Source organism: Mustela lutreola, chromosome 8 (assembly GCF_030435805.1).
Source record: "Mustela lutreola isolate mMusLut2 chromosome 8, mMusLut2.pri, whole genome shotgun sequence".
Lineage (NCBI taxonomy): Eukaryota > Metazoa > Chordata > Mammalia > Carnivora > Mustelidae > Mustela > Mustela lutreola.
In genome coordinates this window covers 104,124,398-104,151,079 of record NC_081297.1, presented here as the reverse complement: position 1 = coordinate 104,151,079, position 26,682 = coordinate 104,124,398, and the positions used below count along the sequence as shown (strand labels likewise).

Below are 26,682 nucleotides of genomic sequence, written 5' to 3'. Positions count from 1 at the left end.
TATCTGCTGGACATGTCAGTTACTCTTTCATGATTTTCTCTGGAAATGGTGAAAAATCAATGTCCTCTCCAGAGACAGGCAGCAGAAAATCACCACAGGATAGAGCTTAACCCCGAAATGGCCAGGAGGGTTTGAATAGCAATCTGGTCTGACGAGGAAACGCTTGGAAGGTTTGGGTGGCTTGCCCAGTTCTCCCAGTGGGCTGGTGCATCTGTGGGAGAGCGAACAGATGGTCCCCTCGTCTGGCTAGAAATTTACTCTGCCTTTTGTGTTTGAGAATCACATAGAAGCTGCAGGCTAGATGTAAGGATTCTTGAAGAAATCAGAGTACACTCGCATAAGGAAGCTGGGTGGTGAGCTCTATATTATCCAGAAAGGAGACTTTAGTTAACATTTTCTGTTTCAAGGGCTGAATAAGAGAAACCAAGCAACTGTTGGCCAGGGTGAGTCCATGTGAAAGAAAAGGAGGCAGTGAGAGGTTTGGTTCATGCTGGATGCCCAGTATGGTTCTGCCACCCCATGGCCAAGGGGCAGCCACGTGTGAGCCTTGGCTGGAGGACCCTCCAGCCATGCTGAAGCTGAGGCCAGACATCCCTGAAAGGACCAGCTGGCTCCACAGGCAAGCAGAGGACCAGTTCTAATCACATGGCCAGGAAAAAAAAAGGCAGCAACTCAAGCAGGTGAGGAAGCCACCTGCATCACCTTCCAGGGCAGTGGAAAGCCCTGGAGTTTGGGGACAATAGTGGGAAGGGGAGCCCCCAAACAGAAATCCTGAACATCCGGCCAAGCTGATTCAGGGTAGTAAAAGTGATGTACCCTGAGTCTGGGCTGCTATTCATACTGCCCACGTCTCATTATTTACGGCAGCTAATAGAGGAGGTTTGGAGTCTCATCCTTTTGCCTATTAAGTGCCATAGCATTCATTCTGGAAGTTCCAGGCTGCAGACTTTAAAACTCCAATTTGTTCACAACTTGAAGAGGTCTGTAAGTTCAAAACATGATGTGTCACCTGTTACGTAACACTAAAAATAAGGTAGTCTGGCCACTTGGGCATCGTAGGATTCTGCTGAAAGACTTCTGAAATGACCTCACAAAATCTCAAAGATCTACCTGGAACCCCCTAACTTGAAGCAAGCGCTAGTAGAGTACATCAACTCTCTACCTTTCTGCTCCCCTGGAGAAATCCTCCAAAGTCTGCTTCCATGAGCCAGCAGCCCCGTTAGCCCTGGGAGCTTGTTAGGGGCGCAGACCCTCGGGCCTCATCTCAGGAGTACTGAATCAGATCCTGCATTTTACCCAGGCCCCTATTTTATCTGTGTGCGCACTGAAGTCGAGAAGGACTACAAGCGCCTGAACAGCAGTCGGCTCTTGAACGTGCTGCCACGTTGCAAGCTCCCACCAGCCTGGAGCTTATGTCCTCTGAGACATATTGCCCCTAAAATCAAAAGGACATTTGCATTTCCTCTCCACCAGCGAGAGAGAGAGAGAGAGAGAGAGAGAGAGAGAGAGAGAGCACGCTAATGGTGTCTCTCCCTAGGAGCACCTGCATGACCCCACCTAAGAGTGCATGAAACTTTGTGTCAAGAGGAAAGGAAGAAACTCCCAGGGCTGACCCTTACCCTTCTGTGAAAGAGACAATAATTTTGCAGGGTTACTACAAGGCTGGTAAAAAAAATAAAAATTAAAATTAAAAATCCCTGACTTAATGGTGAAAGCAGTGACCAGCCCCGGGTTGGCTCACTTGGTCTGGAGTGGTGGGCCCACACGTGACAGTCCCCGGAGTCCTCCAGCGCCTGTGTGCATTTTCTCTTCTTGGTTGGTGGCAATGAGGCTCTAGAATCAAGAACCCAGGATGAAAGTTAGGAGTTTTTGCTCTCCATATTACATGAAATCAGATTCCGTTTCCCAGGTGTCTGCTCTAGGCCTTCTTAAGACTAGCTGTAATTGGTTAAGACTCCTTAGGGCCCACTCGTCCCCAGGACCACTAGGTTGTACATGAGTGCACCGGACAAGCTCCTATCCCATGAGCCCTCCTAGTCTGAAACATCGCTTTCCAATAGCCAGTAGATCTGAGATTCACCTGCTTGAAAAATAAACTGACTATTTCCAAAGGCAGAGGACTCATTGAGACAAAGACAGGAACTTAAACTATAGAATATACATATATAAAATAGAAGTATATAAAATATGTATACATTTTACACCTGAAATTTTTTTCACATGGAATTTTGCCACAATTTTTGAAGACCTTTACTCTTTCTGCCATTCTTTAGATTCAGGAGGAATGGAAGAGAGAAGAAGAAGAAGAAGGAAAAGAGGGGGAAGAAAAAATACTAAGTTAATGCTTAATCAACAGGTATTTTTCTGAGAGCTCATTCACAAATCACTTGCGTATTCTAGCTGAGTCTGCAAATGCAAACAGTGCTTTTTCCCTTGCTCGGAATGCCCCCATACATTTCTGACATTTTAACTTTCCATTGAATAAGGACTTTGGGTTTAGCGGGGTTTAAGTTGAAAGATGGTCTAAAGCCGAGGGGGCGGAGCTGGAGGGTGGTTTGTGGGGAGGAGAGCTTCCTGTGTCTGATATATGTCTCAACACCGCCATCTCCTGGAGAGAACTCCATGATTCATGCTTTACCGGCACTGCGCGGGGTGCTGGCTGCTCTGAGGTCTTTTATAACTAAATATGTTGCCCTTTACCCAGGGCTGTGGCACAGAGGCTGCTGATGGTAAGGACGGCTTATCTCCGGATGGGAGGACATGCATCGGTCCGGGGGGGTTGGAAGATGACTGGTGTTGGGGTAGCAGTGGCGAGAGCTGCCGAGGCTGTGGGCAGAGCTGCTCATTTCACAGGAGCTCTGCGGCAGGTGTGCAGGGAGCATCCCCGCAGCAGCTGCAGAGTGGAGAGAAGTAGCTGGAGGCCTCCCGACTGCGGCTCCGGGTCTCATGGCCGGGCAGCAAGCACCTGGGGGAACACAGAGGTGAAAAGGGCCTCTCTTTCTGACAGCCCAGCATCCCCGAAGACCTGGCAAGGTGTGCGGGCTGCAGAGTGCACTCACCTTGCATCTGTGGAGGAGAACAGGAGTCTGAGGCCGAATAGGGTGGAGTATCGGGGAGCTGCTGCTGCCTGAGGATTAGAGACATACATTGCTTTTTGTTGTGACCTGTTCTGTCATTATAGCTCTGTCACAAATGGAAGAGAGCCCGAGTACTATGCGCACAGTACCCTGTGGGGCCCAGAGCCCACCAGATCATGCCTAGTGTAGCATGTTAAGTAAATGGGTTTTGAGGAAGACCAAACTGGGTTTGGGTCCCAGCTTTAACACTGCCTAGCTGTGTATCCACGACCAAGATCTTAGTCTCTCCAGGCTTCTGTTTACTCACCTGCAATATGGGAATAACCATCATGCCTTCCTCCTAGCATCCTTGTGAGAATTAAATGAGATACTGTGTATAAAACCCATAACATAACTTCCCCAGAGTTCATGCTCAGTTATAGTTTATATATATATACAGTTTATTTATTATAGTTTAATTAACAGTATTGTTGTTTCTAAACATTTCAAACACTTACACCACAGAGATGGTTGTGCACCCTGTTTGGGCTAACGGCCTATACAATGTCATCACCAAAGCAATGGTTTTCCATCTGTACACGGGGAAATCCCAAAGCTCTTGGAATGAGCTCAGTGGTTTTACAAAAGTAAAAACTTAAATGTCTGAGGGAAAAAAATTCATAACTTTTCCTGTTTTATATATTGAGGTGCAAGTACAATCTCTTTAAGAAAAAAATGAGTACCACCACTAAAAAGAGTGTGAAATTTTCTGTCCCCCAAAACCTGCAAGTTCCTTATGGCTCAGAAACTCCATGTAGAATAAGGCATTCATAAGTACCACCACTGTCCACTTGATTCTCCTGCTAGAGAGTAAGCTATCATGTTTTTCTTGGTTGATTTAAGATTTTAACCTCATACAATGAAAAGTCTATTTTTATTTGTTTACTAGAAAAGTAAGGTTTTCTCCTCAAACTGATCCTTTATAATTTATTCACTCTTTCTGAATAAAGGAAGAGAAAACCTTCCTCCAGCAATGCCACCTTCCTACAAAAACAACACCAAAAATGAAACTAAAGGAATAAAGAGGAGTAAACTCAAAAGGACATAGAGCAGAGAGCACAACAGACTGTATTTTAATAACACTGTCGCAGACAGAAGTAGGATAGATGGTAACTGAATTAACAGAACAGAAAAAGCAAAACCAAGACTGCCTGGAGATGGCAGAAGGGACACAGTCAACAAGAGATTATCCAATTTTATTATTTTTTATTTTTTTAAAGATTTCATTTATTCATTCAACAGACAAAGATCACAAGTAGGCAGAGAGGCAGGCAGAGAGAGGAGGAAGCAGGCTCCCTACAGATGCAGGGCTCAATCCCAGGACCCTGGGATCATGACCCGGGCTGAAAGCAGAGGCTTTAACTCACTGAGCCACCCAGGCACTCCAAGAGATTATCCAATTTTAAAATAACTCCAGAAAAGCCCAAGACATTGGAGTCACTAGAAATCTCTGAATTCAGGAGGAAGATGGAGTTGAAAACAAAAAGTTGAAAGTTTGCTTAAGGAACAGTTGGACCCTTAGATTAGCTTCCCCAACCTGTACAGCTCAACAACTACCTTCCTCAGCCCAAGGGAAGTTGAAAGAGTTTACTCCTTGGAGAAACAGATTCCAGGGTGACTGTAAAGCTACTGAGCTAAAAATGGAAGGATTCAATGAAAGTCTAAATGCTGAACCCTGAGACCCTTCCTCAACTTAACTTTGCAGGCATCTAAGCGGATTTCCTGCAGTAAGAAATTGGAAGATCGTTCCCCAGAAAAATTGAATGTCCTCAAAGGAAAAAATAAGATTTTGAAGTTACTGCTCAAAATGGCCAATCCCGGCTTACTCACTCTACAGCCTTTGAGAATAATGGCTTGCACGCAGAATATCTTAAACAGGAACAAAAGATGAAGGATCAGACATTTCCAGAAACCTTTAAGGTTAAAGACAAAGAACAAGCAGCTAGATATAGAAGGGATGCAAATAAAACAAAGGCAAAAACAAAAACAAATCCACAAAGAGCTCTTCTGCTTCTGATATCACTAGTAAGCTCCTACCAGTTTGACCTTTTCATACTATGAACTCTGGAAAATTTAAAAAAACATCTGCCTAAAAATACTGGAAGGTGGACAATAGCAAGAGGATTCTGGGGGGGGGGGGGACACTGAAACTTAGCTGAAGGTAATAGCTAAGGAGAGTTACGTGTTTATAGCTTTTAGCCTCAGGGCCAGTTGAAGGCAGAACCACAGACCAGCTAAAACTCCAATAGAAACACACTAATTTTCTGATCTAAAGAACCAGAGAACAGAGTTTGGGACAAACAGCCTCTTAAAGTGAGAGGGGAATCTTGGGAAAAGAGATGCAGAGAGGGGAACCCTATAGAATCTGTGTAAAAACTCTGGCCAGGAGTCTGTCTGACTCCTGAGCCATCAATGTATTGGGCTGACTGTACATAGTCCAACCACCAAAAAAAAAAAAAAAAAATCAAAAGGGCAAAATGAAAAACAAACAAAACTGAACTAAAATTTAAGTTACTTCCCAAGAGACAGAGTTTATCATCTGAATTTAAGGAAAGTAACTGCCTGGTAAAACAGAAGTATATATATACTTTACAGAGGAAATTTAAAAAAAAAAAATCCAGATATTCAAAATGTCTACAATACAGTTAAGATTACTCAACAAATGGAGAAGCAGGAAAATGTAGCCTAGCCTTGAGGAAAAGAACAGTTAGTGGACACCAACCCAGAAATGATCCAGATATTGGATTAGTAGATCCAGATATTGGATTAGTAGATAAATCCATATTTTAGCAGCAGCTATTATAAAAATAGCTGTTGTAACTAAGCCTAATAAAGTAGAGGACAATGTGTTTGTAAAGAATAAAAAATACAAAATCTCAGCAAAAAATAGAAACTAAAAAAGAACTAAATGGAAATTCTAGAACTGAATGAAACTAGAAATGAAAATAAAAACAGAAAATTTAAAAATCACTCAGTGGCGTAACAGAAGAACTTGAAGACAAATCAGTAGGTATAATCCAGTCTAAAGAATAGAGAAGAAAAAATGAATCTTGAAAGAGGGAGAGAAAGAGAGATTTGTGAACCATGAGAGGATATAACAGAAAAATAATTAAAGATATAATGACAAAACCTTCCCAAATTTAGTAAAAGACAAATTTATAGGTTCTAGAACTCAGCAAATCCTAAGATAAATATAGAGCAAACCATACCTAGGTCATCAGAGTCAAATCAGTTAAAAAAAAAAAAAAAAGAGAGAGAGAGAGAGAAAGAGAGAAATTTTCAACAGTACCCAAAGAAAAACAACATATTATATGTAGGGTGATAGTGGTTCACATGACAAATGACTTATCAAAATCTCCAGAAGTAAGAAGACAGTGCAACAATATCTTTAAAGTGCTAGTGAAAATCAAAGCTGACAATCTAGAATTTCATATCTGATGAATATATCTTCCAAGAATAAAAGCAAAATAAAGATACTATCAGATTAAAAAAAATTTTAAGTGAAACCATAAACAGACATGTATAATAAGAAATGTTAAAGACATTATTTAGGCTAGAGGAAATTATATCAGATGGAACTTGAAACTTTAGGAAGAAATGTAAAGAGTAAAGAATTGTATGTATCTGATGCAACTTCATTATTTTTCTTAATTTATTTAAATTACACAGGACTGTTCAAAGCAAAAATTGTGGCGTTATCTTGTAGCACTTATAATATATGAAGGAGTAATACTTATGACAACTACAGCCCAGAGGAAGGCAGTGGGGGATAAAATAAAATTACATAGTTGAAGGTTTCTACATTTTACATAAAGTGATACAGTATTAATTCATTAACTCCAAGTAGACTGTGAAAAGTTAAATGATGCAAAGAGGTATAGCTAAGGTCAATAAGTAAAATGGATCTAAAATTATTCAAGTAATACAAAATAAAGTAAAAAGGAGTTACAAAGAAGAAAGATAAAAAGATGACAAATAATAAAATGGCACAATTAAATACATTAACAGTGATTACATTAAGTGTTAATGAACTAAAACTCCAATAAAAGGCAGAGATTGTAAGCACGGATTTTTTTTTTTTTAAAGCAAGACCAACTGTATGTTATCTGCAAGAAACACTCTAAATTTTAAGATTCAGATAAGTTGAAAACAAATGGGAAAAAAAGGTATGAGAAGGCAGAAGTGATTCCATGAATAAGTAAAATAGACTTCAAAATAAAGATTATTACTAAAAATAAAGAGGCTCATTCCATAATAATAAAATAATAACAGTCCTTTCATTAAAAAGAAATAGCAATTATGATTGTTTACATATCCAATAACAGAACTTCAAAATACATGAATCAGAATTGACAGAATTAAAAGGAGAAATAAATAATTGTCCAATCATAATTGGAGATTTTCACATCCTTCTCTCAATTGGTAGAACAAAATAGGTAGTACAAATTGATAGAACAAAAAAGTCAATAATGACAAAGATCATCTGAGAAATTTCTTTAAGAAGAAAAGTAACTGAGGTGTTTGAATGCTAAAAGATATTTTGCAGTTCCCTTCAGAGAATTTGTGGGAAGAATTAATATAATCATAATAAATGATATGTGAAGACATAGTGATAATAACGTAAGCCCGGGATATTGGCCCAATCAAAAATTTTTATAGAACTTTATGATATTGGGAGGTTGGTGCTAGAAATGGGTGTCAGATGTGGTATAAGAAGTTAAATCTCCCCTGAAGATGATATTAAGTTCTTAAAATATATAAAGTAAGAAGAGCAATATAAAACAGCATTTAGATACAAAGTGGTAGAAATATCTAAAAGCATTGGAAAGTATCTGCCTCTGGGAGAGGCAAAGTGATGATCATGGAGAAGAAGAGAATTGCTGGTTTTTATTATAAATCATACACACACAGTACCATTTGACTTCTTAAATTCTGCACATGTCACTTCTGTAGAGCTACAAATTAAATTTTGTGATTGACTCTGTGATATCGCAATTCCACATTCAAGATTCTAGGCAGTTGTTTACATTTACATTAGTGGTACCACTGGAATTCAGTAATAATAAAATCTAAAAATCACAAGTAATTTATCAACTCACTCAAGAAATATGGCATGGCCTATTGTATATAGGAATGCATGCATGGAAAATCAAAGGTCCCTTAGTTGAGTGACAGCAACATGTGTTATGGTTTCAAAGTGATGATTTTGAAAAATTTTTTAAAGACTTATTTATTTTAGAGAGAGAGAGAGTGTGTGTGTGTGTGTGTGCATGCATGCGTGCGAGTGGGGGAGGGGCAGAGGAAGAGGGAGAGAAATCCTCAAGCAGACTTCCTGCTAAGCACAGAACCCAATAAGGAGCTTGATTCCAGGACCCTGAGATCATGACCTGAGCCAAAAATCAAGAGTCAGATGCTTAACTGACTGAACCACCCAGGCACCCCAAGATCTTGAAATTTTTAATGCTTTCCTTGCAGTTTACTGTTCGTTCTAAAACTCACCACAGCTACTCCTTTATTTCATTGAATTCCATGCTCAATGCATTTTACAGTTTTGAAAGAAATTCTGCAGTTCTTTTCAGGGAATTTGAAGGAAGAATTAATGATAGCTACCTTTGAAACTGAGCAAATTGTTAAAAAATAAAGGCAATTAATTTTATGGAAGACACTCTTATTTGGGACTATTTATGAACAGGTAATCTCCTCATTACTCACAATTACATCAGGAATCCCAGTCATGCATATTAGACTGTTTTTAGTCTTCGTGCTCTGAATTTGTCTATTATGCCAAAGGGATTTCCATGAAATGGACCTGGAAAGTAAGAGAACCATGGGTCACTCCTTGAGTGGCCATCTCTGTCTCTCCTTCCATAGGAAATAGTTGTAATAATCAAGAGATTCTTAGCTACAGATAAAAAATGAATAGTTTGCCTTCTAAACTCTCTCTCAGATATAGAACTTGTTACTGTGTTTGGGAGGATAAATGGATAAATATGGTCTCCTGGGTTGAATGCCATGCAACCAAAAGAGGGAATGCCATATAGACTCTTGTTCCCAGCTGGTTAAGATATATGTATATCCATGACAGCTGCTTGCTGTGCCCAAAGCAGCCAATATTTCTTTCAGATAGCACTCAGACTTGACCAAGTTGTCGTTGAGTGCCTACCATATGCTCACGACTATACTAGGCACTATGTAGGACATAACAGTATTGAGACATGGGCTTCGTGTGAATACCCAGCAGGGACTATTCACAATTCAACAGTCCAATCCTGAGTTTTCTTTGATGACTCCCCCGGTGCTTTCACACACCAACTGTACCTTCTCCAAAGTTCTATTGCACAGTGAGCTCAACTCAACACAGTGCTTGGTATAGAGTTGGTACTTAATAAATACAAATTACTGCTTTGTTACACTACATATGGCCATTAAGTATGTTACATATATAAATTCGTATATTAAAAAATTGTTTTCCTGACCATCTAATCTAAAATAATAGTCTTCCCCCACCCCTCTTCCTACTCCCTTACCTTATGTTTATTTTTTTTTTCATCTTACTGAATGACTTTATACTATATGCCATTGTCTTTCTCTTCCCACTAGGGCAGCATGACAGCAGTGGAGAACCAAGAGCCGAGGGATGGGAGCGTCTCACCCCAGCAGAAGGCAATAAGGAAATGCATTGTCTTTTGGGAATTTAAAAACAATACTTACACCTACAAAAAGTCAGTGTGCTTTTATTCTAGCCATGCTCCACCAACTTAGAAAAAAATGCCTAGGTGCTCTGCCAGGGCAGGGTGCTTCCTACCCACTGCCCTTGGTAAACTATTAGCAGGGATTTCATCTGGTTTGTTCACAGATTACTCCATCACGCAACTGTAGAAATGGTTGTTATTGAAAATAATTTCTCCAATTTCTCATGAATATGATTTATCCTCCCATGTGAACATCTGCATTAAGAACATATCTTAATACTGTGTGTGCGTGCGCACGTGTGTGTGTCCTGCACAGTGTCTCAGTGGTGAGCATGTTGTAGGCACACAATAAACACTTGATCAAGCTTGGTTAGGGTTTGTACCCACCGCCTGAAAGTTAGGATGAGAAAGGGACTTGGCAGAAATGTTGTCAGTGGATAACATAGCCCAAGAAAATAATTTCATGACAGGACAGAGGAAGCAAGATGCCACCCCACACTTCCAGTCCTTTATTGGCAAACTGCAAGGACCCTGAGCCTCCCACAGGAGGAAGACGGGAGCCAGCCATTCTTGTCTGTTGCTTTAGAAATAGATAAACTTTTATGGAGAAACGACTCTGGTCCAAGCACCAAGCTCACCCTTTGCATGTGTTATCTCATGTAATCTCAACTACCACCATGGGGAAAGGTACTACTATTGTTCCTATTCCATAGGCAATGGAACTAAGGCTTCATGAGGTTTCATAACTTAACCAAGATTATTCATCTGGCAACTAGTCAAGCTGGAATTAAATGGTCTCCTACCAGAATTAATGCTCTAAAAAACATAGTAATTTAAACAGACTCTCCTAATCAAACTAATTACTATAGGTAATTTTCCACAAATATCTTTAGAACCAAGATGTCACCAGTAATGTCTCAGCCCAGGGTTCTGCTCAGCCTTCCTCCTACAGCATCAGTTTGAACCCAGGAGTCAAACTGGTCAATGAACTCACACAGCCTTTAACAAGCTCTTCTCACAGAACTACCCGTGTTACCTCATCCCTTTCGCAACACCACAGTAAAGAGCTTATCAGCCCCGCTCCATTGGTGACAGAACAAAAGCGTGCAGCTGGTCATTGACTCCTAGTTCATTTTGATGTCCAACCCCAATAAGCCAAGTCTTAAGTAAAACCCAGAATAAGCTCAACCAGTAGAATAAATAAAATAAAACCTGCAGTGGATGCCTCACTGACCTAATGTGTCTTTAAGTTCCGTCTCCTGTGAAGTCACCCATTCAAACCTGTGAATCAGTGTCACCCCAGTGTCCTCAGCTGGTTAGTTCCCTCTTACTCCACAGGTAGGATCCCAAGGCCATCCTAAAGCTCAGTATGACATGACCTCCCCTGAGCATACTTACTCAAACTAAACCAACTTATTTGGTTTGGAACATAGGAGCTGATGGGGAAGGAGGCATGTTTGTGTGACCAAAAGCAGGGCTTCTCAAACTATAATGTGCATGCGCATTCTGTGGGGGTGCTTAGTTAAAATGCAGAGTCTGATTCAGCTTTTCTGAGGGAAGGTCTGAGATGTTACATTTCTAGCTTCCGGGTCAGGCTAGTGCTGCTCCCTGACACACACTTCGAGTAAAGAAAGGAAGCCGGTGAACCTCTGGGCATTTTTGAGGGAAATAAAATTCACTGTTTTAAAATTTCCTAGTCTCTTTTCTGGAGTCTTCCTTCTCTAGACACACACACACACACACACACACACACACACACACACACACACTTCTTGTCCTTTTCCCCTGCAACCTCCAGGGTTCTATGCTATCCGCTAAATATCTAAATCCACCTTGCTTCAAGAATGGCTCTCCATATTTAGACATTTCCCAGTAGGTCCACCAGGGCTTACCTGTTTACCCAGTAGGTAACTGGCTGGCTAACCTAGGGAAATCAGAGGACTTCAGCCTGCTGCTCCTGGGCAGACAGCTGCCCTGGACTCTGCTACACAAGGAAACAAAGGGTTAAGGGCAATATTCAGAACATTTCACATGCTGACAGGACTTCCCCTTAGGTCAATACACCGATTAGAGTCACACAGAAAGATGAGAAAGTCTGAGGGGTGTATCCCAATGGTCATGCATGGATACCTCCCTCCCAAAGGAGGTCCAAGGCCAAATAAATTTGAGAAAAACTGTATACCATTTCTCTTCTCCAGTTGTATATTAGCATAACAAAGTCTCTGAAAAGTCCTGCAGTACAGTTCATTTAGCTTTGTTTAAGTCAGTTACTCATAAGCTTATTCACTCACCATGGAACTTTTGGTTTCCCCCCAAACAGCAACTCATGGGACCAATTTTCCATAGCGCATCTAGGGGCATCTGTTTTACAGCGCCAACAATTCCATTTTTTAATATATTTGAGATGTGAAAATCTCCCTATGAGATTCAAACTGACTCTCATCAATTTTGCAGCCTCGTGGTCTCTTAGATCGTTTCAGCAAGGAGCCATCACTGATATTTTTTTAAAAGCACAATTCACAGGTAATACAGTAGAGGGGAAGTGACTGAAGACTGGTCATAAACTTAGGTGTGAATCCTAGCCCCGTTGCTGATTAGCTGTGCACTGACGCAAGAAAACCTACATCTCAGGGCCGCTAGGAGGAATGCAACTAACCTGAAAAAAAAGAGCCAGGTGTTTAGAAATAGTCAACACTTAGAATATTTGAATGGGTTGTACAGATGTAACGATCACTGAGCCAGCTGAAGAGCCCCATGGGCGTGGACGGACTGGAACTGTTTCCGCTCATTTTTGCTCAAACTGCTATCACAGCCTCACTTAATTGCATGCACCTGAGTGGTTTTTATCAAGCAATGTCCGATTATCTGATTACCAGACTTTTCTTGAATGGGCATGTACTCTGACCATCTTTGCAAACTGGCTTAGACCCAGGGTCACATCCTTTGTCAGATCATTTTAGATACATTGAATGTATTTCCCTGAGGTTCACATTCCTCCCAAATACCACCTAATTAATCTAAAAGCTGCATAGAGAGGAAAGGTCATATGTAGAGCCAGGCACATTTGGATCCCAGCTGTGCCACTTACTGACCTGTGGAAAGTTACTTTACTATCTTTGCACCTCCCTATTTATAAAACATAGATGATACTGTGTTTGTTTGGCAAATTTGTTCAGAGAATGAAATGTGTAAAATCAGATATGTAATTATATAAATGAATGTGTAAAAACTGTGAAGAACATTGCCCAACACTTGATAAATGATCAACAATATTAACTCCCTCCTCTACCTCTCTTATACCCAACCACCCCGAAGGTAGAGAATGAATTTGGTTGGGCAAATCCACAGTGATAGCTTCTAAGGAGATAATTCTGGTCCTATAGGAAAGACCATGATTATCATGGAAACTACAACTGTATGGCAGATTTCAGCCTTCCCAGATAAGAAGACAAATTCTTCGAATGAGACTTTTGTTCATGTCTCCCCACCAAACAGCTAAAAATTCTTTCTGTGACTTGTAAAAGTGATCCAGATGATTAAACAGAACTCTGGTACAATCAGCTATACCTTCTCTTAAGGAGCAGTTACATGGAAGAGAGATTAGACAACTTCTGGCAGATTGTTTTCAGGCCAGAGATGGTAAGGATACATACTGCCCACTCTTTCCACAGGAATTCACACCAGTGGTTTGGATGGAGTGAAAGGGAATGTGAGGGAAGGTACAGGGGCAATTAGTGTCTGAGTTCAGCCCACACAGTGCCTAGAGCAGAGGAGCCAACTCAGAGTGTGGGCTCATACATCAGGCTACCCACTAGCTATGTGTGTGTTTGTGTTTAACTAGCTTTCAAAATGCTGAGCTTCCCTTCATCCTGTGGTCATTTGACAAGGATGTTCTTGTCATCAAAGAGTGGCAAGAGACAGGTACCAGAAATATCCACAAATGGGTTTCCTCATTGCTGAGATTCAGGTCTGGTTTCACTCTTTCATGGGGGCATGTACACATATACCAAAAGAGGCTCAATAACAAAATGGAGATGACAGAGAAAGGTCAGTGAACTTGAAGACAGATCAACAGAAATTATCCAGTTAGAATACCAGAGAGAAAAATGATTGAAAATAAATCAACTAAGACTCAGGGAAATATGCACAGTATCAAAGGTCTAGCATTTGTGTCACTGGAGTCTTAAAAAGAGGTAAGAAAGACACTGGTACAGAAAAATAAATGTGAAGAAATAATAGCTGAAAACTTTCCATATGTACTAAAAATTATAAATTTACAAACTCAAAAACAATATAATCCCAAACAATATAATCTCAAAGAAAACTATGCCTAGCAGTGACTGGGTGGCTCAGTTGATCTGGTGTCTGACTCGTAATTTGGGCTCAGGTCATGATCTCGGGGTCATGGCGTTAAGCCCAAAGTCAGGCTCCATGCTCAGTGCAGAGTCTTCTTGTCCCTCTCCCACCCCCCTCTGACCCTCCCCTTGCTCGTGCATGTGTGCAACCACACTCTCCTTCTCAAATAAAAAAATAAAATCTTAAAAAAAATAAATGCATAGAGTTTGGGGCATACAACAGTCTCAATTTGCAGGTGACATCACTGTAAACACAGAAAATCCCCAAAAATCTATTTAAAAAGCTCTTAAAACTAATAAAGGACTTCATTAAGATTGCAAGACCCAAGTTTAATTTATAAATATCATACTATTTTTATATGTTGGCAGTAAATAATTGGAACCTAAAATTTGTGGGGGGAGAATTATTATTTGCAATAGCTCAAAGAGAAACATGAAATATTTAGATAAATGTCTAACAAAATTTGTGTAACATCTACATGCTGCAATCTATATTACACTGATGAAAGATATCAAAGAAGGACTAAAAAAATGGAGAGATATACCATGTTGATGGACTGGAAGATTCAATTTTGCTAAGATATCAGTTCTCTGCATATAGATCTCTGGACTTAACACAATCCTAATTAAAATCTTAGCACGATTGCACAGATATCAATAAGCTAATCATAATATTGGGAAATCAAAGGAACAAATAACCAAAACAGTTTTGAAAAAAGACAAACTTGGAGCATTTACACTATCTGATTTCAAGACTTCTAATAAAAGTACAATAGTCAAGATAGTGTAGTATTGGCAAAATGACAAGCACATAGATCAATAGAACAGTAGAGAATCTAGATACAGATCTATACAAATATGATCAACTGATTTTTTACTACAGTGTAAAATTAATTTAATTTAATAACTTTTCTAAGTTATTCAACAAATAAATCTGGATAATTGGACATCCATACACAAAGAAGTTAGTCTCAACCTATACCTCAAACTTCATACAAAAATTAATTCAAAATGGATCATAGGCCTAAATGTAAAGTGTAAGACTTTAAAACTTTTAGAAGAAAACAGAAGAAAATTGGGGGAAGCTTAGATTAGGCAATATCTATATTTCTTAGATATAAAGCATAAACTATGTTGGAAAAGATAAGTTGCACATTATCAAAATTATAAACTTTTGTTCTGGCAAAGATGCTGTTAAAAATGAAAATTTAAGTTACAGACTGGGAGAAAATACTCGCATATCACATACCTAGCAAAGTTCTTATATCCAGAATATTAAACAATTCTCTAAACTTGCCCAATTTTGCCCCAAAGGGCAAAAAATTTGAACAGAAATTATACCAAAGAAAATGCAAAAATAGCAAACAAACACACAAAATGATATTCAACATCATTAGTCATTAGGAAAACACAAGTTAAAACACAATGAGATACCACTGCAGAATGGCTTTTTGTTGTAGAATGGCTATAATAAAATTTTCTAAACTGATAAAACAAGAACTGGCAATGAAGAGAAGAAACCAGATGTCATATACACTGCTAGTGGTAATGGAAAATGGTATGGCTGCTCTAGAAAATTTGGCAATTTCTATAAAGTTAAGCTTATACTTAAAATATCACGCATCAGACTTCATTCCAAATATTACCCTCAGATTCTCATGAGGAAAAACAGAGATTTTCCTCCATGGTCAGGAAGAAGACAGGAATGTCCACTCTCATCATTACTATTTAACATAGTATTAGAAGTCTTAGCCTCAGCAATCAGACAACAAAAAGAAATAAAAGACATCCAAATTGGCAAGGAAGAAGTCAAACTGTCAATATTTGCAGATGACATGATACTCTATGCAGGAAAACCTGAACAAAAAGTTGCTAGAACTGACACAGGAATTCCCTAAAACTGTAGGATAGAAAATCAACAGAGAGAAATCTGTTGCATTTTTATACATGAATAATAAAGCAGCAGAAAAAGAAATGAAGGAATCAATCCCATTTACAATCTCAGCAGAAACAGTAAGATACCTAGGAGTACACCTAACCAAATAAGCAAAAGATCTATACTCTGAAAACTATAGACCACTTATGAAAGAAATTGAAGAGGACACAAAGAAATGGAAAAATATTCCATGCTCATGGATTAGAAAAACAAACATTGTTACAATGTCTATACTACCCAAAATGATCTACACATTTAAAGCAAACTCTATCAAAATAACACCAGCATTTTTCACAGAGCTAGATGTTCACAATCCTAAAATTTGTATGGAACCACAAAAGACCCTGAATAGCCAAAGCAATTCTGAAAAAGAAAAGCAAAGCTGGAGATATCATGATTCCAGATTTCCAGCTATATTATAAAGCTGTAGTCATCAAGACAGTATGGTACTGGCACAAAAAGACACATAGATCCATTAAACAGAACAGAAAAACCCAGAAATGAACCCATAATTATATGGTCAATGAATCGTCAACAAAACAGAAAGAATACACAACGGGAAAAAGAGAGTCTCTTCAACAAATGGTGTTGGGAAAATAGGACAGCAACATGCAGAAGAATGAAACCAGACCACTTGGTTACACCATACACAAAAATAAATTCAAAATGGACAAAAGACCTAAATGTGAGACAAGAAAACATCAAACTCCTATAAGAGAACATTGACCTCGGCTATAGCAACTTCTTACTAGACACATCTCAGGAAATAAGGGAAACAAAAGCAAAAATGAACCACTGAGTCTTCATCAAGCTAAAAAAATAAAATTAAAAATAAAAAACTTCTGCACAGTGAAGGAAACAATCAACAAAACTAAAAGGATGCCTATGGAATAAGAGAAGATATTTACAAATCATATTATTTGATAAAGGGTGGGTATCCAAAATCTATGAAGAACTTATCAAATAAAGCACCCCAAAATAAATAATCCAGTTAAAAAATGGGTAGAAAAAGAGAGTCTGGGTGGTTCAGTCAGTTGCGCTTCTGGCTGTTGATTTCAGCTCAGATCATGAATTGAGCCCTGCACTCAGTGGGGAGTCTGCTTGAAGATTCTGTCCCTCTGTCCCTCCCCCAACTCATGCATATGTGCTCTCTCTCTCTCTCTCTCTCTCTCTCTCTTTCAAATAAATAAGTATTTTAAAAAGAATGAAGGGGAAGGAAGAAGGAAAAGAAGAAAGGGAGAGAAGGAGAGAAGGAAGGAAGGAAGGAAGAGGAAAGAAGAAATGGGCAAAAGACACAAATAGACATTTTTCCAAAGAAGACACCAGATGGCTAACAGACACATGAAAAGATGCTCAACATCACTCATCAGGGAAATACAAATCAAAACCACAATGAGATACCATTTCACACCAGTCAGAATGGCTAAAATTAATAGCACAGGAAACAACACATGTCGGTGAGGATGCAGAGGAAAGAGAACCTTCTTACACTGTTGGTGGGAATGCAAACTGCAGCAGCCACTCTGGAAAACAGCATGGAGTTTCCTCAAAAAGTTAAAAGTAGAAGAATCCTATTACCCAATAATTGCACTATGGGGTATTTACCCAACGGATACAGAAATACACATTTGAAGGGACATATGCATGCCGATGTTTATAGCAGCATGATCAACAATAGCCAAAATGTGGCGTGCGTGTGTGTGTGTGTGTGTGTGTACATGCAATGGAACATTAACCAGCTATGAAAAAATGAAATCTTGCCATTTGCAATGATATGGATGGAGCTAGAGTATATTATCCTAGTTAAAGAAGTCAGTCAGAGAAAGACAAATACTATATGATTTCACTCATATGTGGAATTTAGGAAACAAAGAAGATGAACATATGGGAAGGGGAAAAAAGAGAGAGAGGGAAGCAAACCATAAGAGACTTTTCTAAAAGATAGAAAACAAGCTGAAGTTTGATGGAGGGAGGTGGGTGGGGGATGGGCTAAATGGGTGATGGGTATTAGGGACGGCACTTTATGATGAACACTTCTTATGATGTAAGTGATGAAGCACTAAATTCTACTCCTGAAACCAATACACACTAAATGTTAACCAACTAGAATTTAAATAAAAATTTTGAATAAATAAATTAATAAATATTACTCTCAGAAATTAAAACTCTTGATCACATTAAAAACCTGGGCATTAATATTTATAGAAGCTATTCATAATGGCCCAAAACTGGAAATACTCTGAATGTCCTTGAATGGGCAACTGAATAAACAAACTGAATTATAAACATTCAACAGGGTCTTTCCCAGCAATAAAAAGGAATGAACTATTGATCAAAGACTTTAGGCTTAGTGAAAGAAACCAGACTAAAAATGGTTTATCCCATAGATTTCATTTATGTGACATTCAAGAAAAGCAAAACTATAGGGACAGAGAACTGATCAACAGTCACTAGGAGGTGGGGTTGATCACTAAGGGGAAGCATAAGGGAAGTGTCTCAGGTGAGGAAACTATCGTTTGTGCTAGTCCTGGTAGTAGTTCTACAAGCCTATGAACTTGTCAAAACTTGCAGAACTATATACAGGATAAAAATTGAATGTTACTGTACGTAAATTAAAAATTAAAGCTGGAGTAGTTATGTTAATATCAGAATATAAGAGCAGAAATCAACAAAACACAAAACAGAAAAACAACTAGGAATATACATTTAATCAAAATCTGGATCTTCAAAAGGTTAGGAAAACTGATAAACCTCTCGCCAGAGGGATCAAGAAGAAAAAGACACAAATTACTGGGATGCCTGGGTGGCTCAGTAGGTTAAAGCCTCTGCCTTCAGCTCAGGTCATGATCCCAAGGTTCTGGGATCAAGCCCTGCATGGGGCTCTCTGCTCAGCAGGGAGCCTGCTTCCCTTCCTCCCTCTCTGCCTGCCTCTCTGCCTACTTGTGATCTCTGTCAAATAAATAAGTAAAATCTTAAAAAAAAAAAAAAGACACAAATTACTGATATTAAGAACAAAACGATTATCACTATAGATTCTACAGATGTTAAAAGAAAAATAGAGAATATGATGAGCAACTTTATGTTAGTGAATTTGACAACTTAGATGAAATCAATAAACTCACTGGAAGACATAAACTGCCCAAGCTGATAAGTACCGACAGATAACCCGAATAACCCCGTATCTATTAAAGATACTAAATTGGAAGGGGAGGACCTTCGTATAAAGAAAATTCCAGGGACAGCAGACTTCACTCAGAAAAACTGCCAGTGATTTACAGAAGAAACAATACCAACTCCATCCATGTCCTTTTGGAAAATAGAATAGGAGGAAACAATTTCTAGTTCATTTAATTATTTTATAACTTTTAAAACATCAAATAGAAAGCAGTGCTTTCATTACTTACAAGATCCCCAGATCAAAATCATTGCCCAAGAATTCCTCCAGCAGACTTGTATCCAGCACTGGGTTCTCCAGAGTGTCACTGGGCCCCTGAGCTGCAAAGACAAATTAAAAATGTTCAGATTCATGAAGATTTCAGAATTGCTAATATCTAAAAACATTGACATGCCTGTACCCAAGAATTTTAAAGCAATGAAAGAGTATAATACATTTATTGAGAGTATAATCTTTCTTCCATTCAAATATTTCTTTAGAAGTCTCTTTAGAGTCTTCTTCATGTAATGAGCACCAAGTGTTATAGAAGGCTGATGAATCATTGCCCTCTACCTCTGAAACTAATAATACATTATATGTTAATTAATTGAATTTAAATTTTTTAAAAAAGGAACCCTCTTTAGATACTACTTTCCTCCAGCAACCTTCCCTAAGTCTGGTTTAGGTGCCCTTTTTTATGTGCTTCCACTAACAGCCTATGCTTTGTTTTATGCACTATTATAATTGCTTGCCTTTGTGTTTGTTTCTCCACTTAAAGTCTTTAAGAGCAGGGACTATGTCCTTCTTACAGTAACCATAAGAATCTATGGTATAAAAAAGGCAGCAATAAACATTTGTGGATGGATGGATGGATGGATGGATGGATGGTTCATTGGATGGATAGTTGGATGGAAGGAAGGATGGATGGTTGGTGAGTTGGTTTGTTGCTTGGACAGATTATTTCCAGTTAAGTTCATCGAGAAGTATCTTGCTTCACATTTTTGTTAAACTTCCCAAAATGTAACACAATATTTTTGTCCTTTTTCTTGGTTTGAAAAAAATAAAAATAAACTTACTGGTTTCTTTCTGATCATAATAAAGATTAGAATTTAAAAAGAATAAAAAGTATATAACATAGGAATATATAATAATGAGGACAAAACAATATTTGTTTGTAGATAACATGACCCTATACCTAGCATACTCAGGAGAAATAATTGTCAGCAATTAGAAATGATCAGAAAATTCAACAGAGTAGCTGATCAAAACTAAATATAAAAAAAATTTCTTTATATATAAAAATAACCAATCAACAATTACAATAAATATAACGAAGAGGATTCTATTCAAAATGACAAAAAAGTATAAAATACCTAAATACATATTTAGGGATAAGATTTTTTTTTAAAAGCTAAAAAAACTTCTCTGAGGGTTCATAAGAAGAGATGTGAATAAATGGAAAGACATTGATCTTAGACTAAAAGACTAAAATGTCATAAAACTTTTACTAGATATTGTTTAGAATACCTGCCAAACCCACATATTCATTATCTGAGAACTTTCCCCTTGTGAAAATGGTCTCCAGCAGCCATATTTGTAACACAGCCTCTACAGGCACCCAAATCAGGGAGACCCGATCCACTGGTTGACCAGGGACCAATCCAATCGTTTCTCCTAAGAATCTCAACTAGACTTTAGAGTTGGTTGTTAAAATGAAGTCATGTAATAACAAGGTGAGCTAGAGTGATAGTTTAAATATTTCCAACACATTAACCCAGGTCCTTCTTGATTTTTTTTTTATCCTTACTGAAGCCTGGTTGTTCAATTTTCATTTCAATTACATGACATACCTTTTGAATTGGTGTGTGTGTGTTATCTGTAATTAAATAATATCCAAATGAAAGTGTTCTGAAATTCTTCTGGAAAAATAAATAGCCAAAAATCACCAGAAAATTATGGAGGAGGAGGTAAATACTGAGAAATATACACAAGGACACATCAAAGGATGTAGGATATATCTGTGGTATATCAAGAAATATCACATATACATGTAATGTATAAGGACTTTTAGTATACACTAAACAAATCCTTTGATGCCAGTGAGAAAAGGTTTATTAAATAAAATAATGGGGAAAATTGGCTAGACAAATGAGGGAAAAAATCTGGATTATTTTCCTATTTCCACACCAAAACTCCAGAAAGAGCAAGATTTCAACATAAATAAATAAAACCATAGAAAGAAAATGTGAGTTAATATCTTTATGATCTTGGGATAAAGGTTTTTCCCAAGCATGGCACAAAAGCCAAAAACTATAAAGCAAAATATTGATAAATTTCACTTTCTACATTTTTTTGAGGAGAAAAGAATTCTTAACATTTTATTTTGAAATAATTTCAAACCTAAAGAGAAGCTACAGGAATTTAAAGGAACTCACTTTTGCCCTGCGCTCATATTCACCAATTATTAACTTTGTGGGTTTTTTCCCAGGCATGATCTAAATATATAACACTTCAACTCTCTACCCCTCACACAAATATCCCTCAAGTATTCCAATGCTTTGTGTTCTTCCTAGGGGCAAGGTACCTTCACATTCAGATCATGGCACTAGTTACAGGAGAGCCATTTTACATTTAACTTTTGGCTTTATATCTCATTCATTAAAATAAATTTTTAAAAATCTTGAGCCCCTCCCAAATGGGAAAAACTAATGGATGCCAGAGATAGACAGATGAGAGGGAGGAAGAAAGAGAAGAGGACAGAAAGAGCAGAGAGATCACCAACTCTTTTCAGTTATATAAACTAAGAGGGAAATGGATGGAAGATACTCTTAAATGTTGTGATGGTCAGAATTAACCTCAGAGTGGAGTTTAGTCTCGAGCAAGACTCTGAAGAAAGGATAGGATGGAGATGAGCTGGATAAGACCCCTCCATTCTTTCATTGATTCAACAAATATTTATTAAGCACTGTACCAAGTACACGCCAAACACTGTACAAGGTTCTGGGGACACAACAGAGAGGGGCGGGGGAAAGGAAAATTCCCTCAGGGGGACTGAATTCTACGGGAAGGAAGGAGGCACCAGTGGGGATGGGGGAGGACAGAGGTGACATGTGAGAAACAATAAATAAACAGGATTTTTTTTCACATGAAAATGAAACAGAGGTATAAGAGGCTGCAGGGAGAAAGAGCTCCTTTTGATTGGGGCAGCTTCTTCAGAAAAGAGCCAGCCATGCAGAGATAGGGCAACCCATGCCAGGCTGTGGGAAACAGTAGGGGCAAGAGAAAAGGGGCTGTTTGAGAAACAAACAATTTCAGGGTGGCTAAGGCATTGGGAGGAGGGAGGAGAGGCTGGTCAGAGCCATGGGAAGCCTTTGGAAAGTGACATGATATGTTTTACATTTTTAAAAGTTTTGTTCTGTATAGCCACTTTGACAAACAGTATGGAGGTTCCTCAAAAAATTAAAAATGTGAAAAAAAATTAAAAATGCAAATACCACATGATCCAGCAATTCCACTACTGGTTATTTACTTAAGCTATATAAAAACATTAATTTGAAAAGACATATGCATCCCTGTGTTTATTGCAGCATTATTTACAATATCCAAGATATGGAAGCAACCTAAGTGTCCATCAGTAGATGAATGGATAAAGAAGATGTGGTATATAGCTACAACGGAATATTACACAGGCATAAAAAAGGATGGGATTGTGCCACTGGTGACAACATGGATGGACCCAGAGGGCATGATACTAAGTGAAATAAGTCACACTGAGAAGGACAAACACCACATGGTTTTACCATGTGTGGAACCTAAAAAAAAAAAAAAATAAAAAAAATAAAAAAAAAAAATGAATAAACAAAAAGAAAAAATGAAAAAGTTTATTCTGGTTGCTTAATGGAAAAGGACTATAAAGGGATAACAGAAGGGAGATGAATTCGAATGCCATCCCTATGCAGAGGGTGTTTGGACTTCTTACTCTGAGCTAAGCCAAAGGAGAGGCGCTTTACCTGACTCATTAATCCTCATGACAGCACTAGTATCCCCAGTTTAGAGAAAGCAAAGTGATTACACAGGTTAACTTGCCTGCCCAGGGTCTCACAGCTAGTAAGTGATATGCAAGGAAACCAAGCAGGCTGCCCTGATTCCTGAGCACGTGCTCACTCCCCTCCCCACCATCACTGCCCATCTCATGTTCCAGCAGCTGACAGGACTGACTAGCTTCTACTTCTTCTTTGGGCTTTGGTCAAGCTGATTGCTAAGAGAAGCAGATGGAGGGAATAATCTGTTTATTATTCCACTGAAGCCCCTGCTGGTGTTCCATCTGCTTTATAGAAACATGCATGCACACACATGTACACATGCCCATGAGTGTGCATGTGTACACACACATGCGTGAGCACACATGCACAAACACACACACACACACTGCCGCAGACAAAAATCAGAGGTGGCCCACAGATGCTAAGACCTGACCAATGTATCACTTGCTTTACATCACCCAGCCTCCCCCACCACCATCTGCAGGCAGAGATAGATGGTCCACAGCTCCCAGGACCTGCCCCAAGTGGCATGTCCAAACACCTTCATGAACAAGGAGAGAGGTTCCCCGCAGTAACCAGCTTTCTCTAGGACTCCAAAATCACATCTGTGCCTTCCAGACTCAAAGGAAATTATTCAACAAGATAAATCCGTAGTGTCAGATAAAATTGTTTTCAGGAGGCTTTATACACACAGGGAAACTCTTAAACGACTGTTAAAATAAATCTCATGCTTTTAAAAATAATCACTTTGCTATAAATGTCCCAAACACTTATTTACTACACCCAAACGTGCAGAGATGGCATTGTTGGGCACCCCACCCCCGCTGTCGGCGAGGCTTGGTTTCAAGCTTTGATCCCACCCTGTTCTACACTTTTATTTTCTGGCTGTCATCGTCTTGCTCAGAACAGGGGAAGCTGCCAGGCCTCCTGGGAGTGTGAGAGAACTACCCCCTTTTTCACTCTCAGAAAAGCCTTCTTCATCTTAGTTCTCTCCTCCCCTTCTAGGCTCAGGACAGCTGCCACATGGTTGGCCTTGAGCAGACAAGAAAAAAGCACACAGAGGATCAATCCACCAGAGAGTACTACAGACAAATCCAAGTCAAATCTACAGGACCTACTAATAGACATACATATACCTTTGGGAAAACAATGCTCCCCAAAGGTGTGTGTAGGGAACATACAGCAAGGCCCTTCCTTTCATTACTCTTGCTTCTTCCACCCACCTGCCCGTCGACCACCTACCAGTCCTTTCTTGTTACCATCGGATAGGCTCTGTTCCTATATCACTTTCCTCAACCCAGATGCCCTCTGTTCCTTCTTTTATCAACTCTCACCTTTTGTCACACAGCATCACCACCTAGAGCATTCAGACAACGGCCAAGATGACAAAAATCTGTCGGTAACAATAACTCTAGGATTTTAAAAGCGTTTAAAAAGCAGCAGTGAGGATCCCCCAATGGCTGGCCTTTGGATTTAAACATAAAGATAGTTTCCCTCTGATACACCAGTGTTCATGAGAAATCCGAGCAGAAATGTTCATCAATATTCCAAAGAAGGAGGAGGAGGAGAAGAAGAGAAGACAGAAAAGAGAAGAAACCAAACACCCTTTCTCTCATATGTTAAGATTATTTTGTATTGAAAAATAAGACTGGAATTTAAATCTAATGTTAGTGTTTAGAGCCACAGCCAATTCAGAGTTAGATGAGTAAAGATGACATTTCCAATCATTAATTTACTAAATGTTTCATTCATTCATTCAACATTTACTTAGTATCCACTATGTGTTCAGGAATAAAATAAGAGATGAGTTCACAACCCAGGAAGAGAGACAAGAACATCGGCTAGAGTAGGACATGGCGTTAAGCGTTAGGATGGTTGTAGATAGAAATACCGTGTGGCCTGTTAGGTTGGCCAGAGTGGGGTGGTGGTGGCAAGGACTCTTTGCAGGTGATACACTTCAGAAGGAATTTTCAAGGATGAGTAGATAGTTATCAAGAAAAAAATTCTAAGAACAGAAAAGAACATGTGCAAATGAACCTTAAAACTCAGCAGCAGGACTCCTGTGGAAATGTGCCACTAGTGTGGCAAAAGCCACGTGAAGAACGTGTCTGAGACTGAAAACAGTGCCTGTTGTGGCCTCCAGTGAGAGCTGGATGCACTTCTGTTTCAACCACAGTAGCAACTGTGGGATGTGTGTCTGTCTCTCTCTACTGAACTCCAAGCTTCTCTATGGGAAAGACTGCCTCTTTTTGTACACATCCTAGAACAAGGCCTAATTGTTAGGCCTAATTATTCAATAAATATTTCATCTGTTGAATAAGTATTAGAATTTGAATGGATAAATGGAATTATGAATAGTGAAAAGTGTTATCTAGAGAAATTAGCAGACACCAGATCACAAAGGTTCATAGGCATCAAGATAAGGAATTCATCTTGAAAGTTATGGAGACATTGGAACATTTTCATCACATGGATAACATGATGAGGTTTATAGTTGTACAAGGCCATCCTGCTTGCTCTTGGGAGATTAGACTGAAGTTGAACAAGACTAGAGCAAAGAAACTAGTCAAGGATATGGCAACATAAGCCTTCCCTCATTACTCAACACACAAGCAAAAGGTCCCTGCTATAGACCAGGCAGAGTGCGAAGTGCTGACACACAAGGACAAAGAAAACTTAATAGTTAAAGGTCTTGGTTCTTCAACTAGGCCCAGGTTCAAATATGGCTCTAGATTTGTGCCACCAGCTGTGCAACCTGGGGCAAATTCTCTAGGCTCTCTGTGCCTCAATTCCCTTATCTATAGAGTATAATAAGAGCATCAACCTTACAGAGTTATTGTGAAGATGAAATGAGATAATGCATTTAAGATATTTAGTATAGTTCCTAGCTCAATAACTACCACCCTTTGTCATTCCTATCTGTGCTCAAGAAGTTCATAGACCAGTCAGAAAGCCTGACATAAACACTTACCATTGCATTGTGATAGGACAACAAAGATGTACACGGGGCATTAAGGGTCACCTAAATGACCCAACAGGAGCAAAAGGGAACCAGGAAAGCTCCAGGAACAGAGGTCCATGAGGCCAGAATAGTCAGCAAGGACATATCCCTGGGTCATGAAGGCCATGAAACTCAGAGACAGTGCAGGGGAGGTGGAGGCAAGAAGGTAGAAGAAAGCACAGTGATTTGGAACCAATTTGTATAAGCTTGTGCACATCTCTTCCCCACGCCATATTTAGTGTTTTCATGTTAGCAACTTGAAACCAGCCATAGAGGGTGTATTTACACCATGGAAATTGGCAAACACTACAAATTGGGATTTCTTTCCCCCCAAGAGTTGGTTGTTGAACATTCACCAGCACATCACTGAATGTGGGTGGTATTT

General features: G+C 39.0%; 1 protein-coding gene across 3 annotated transcripts in view; it reads right to left on the bottom strand.

Moving 5' to 3' along the window:
• MYRFL (myelin regulatory factor like) overlaps positions 1-26,682 on the bottom strand; it is a 122,111-nt gene that overhangs the window by 72,414 nt on the left and 23,015 nt on the right. For 2 of the 3 annotated variants that reach the window (XM_059186306.1, XM_059186307.1), the window contains exons 2-5: positions 19,504-19,594; positions 3,060-3,127; positions 2,701-2,965; positions 1,742-1,833 (exon numbers count right to left, since the gene is read on the bottom strand). In XM_059186306.1, the coding sequence (XP_059042289.1) occupies positions 1,742-1,833; positions 2,701-2,965; positions 3,060-3,127; positions 19,504-19,594 (516 nt within the window). Of the gene's footprint in view, positions 1-1,741; positions 1,834-2,700; positions 2,966-3,059; positions 3,128-8,828; positions 8,926-11,700; positions 11,793-19,503; positions 19,595-26,682 lie in introns of those variants that run through there. The other variant, XM_059186308.1, reaches the window with a different exon arrangement.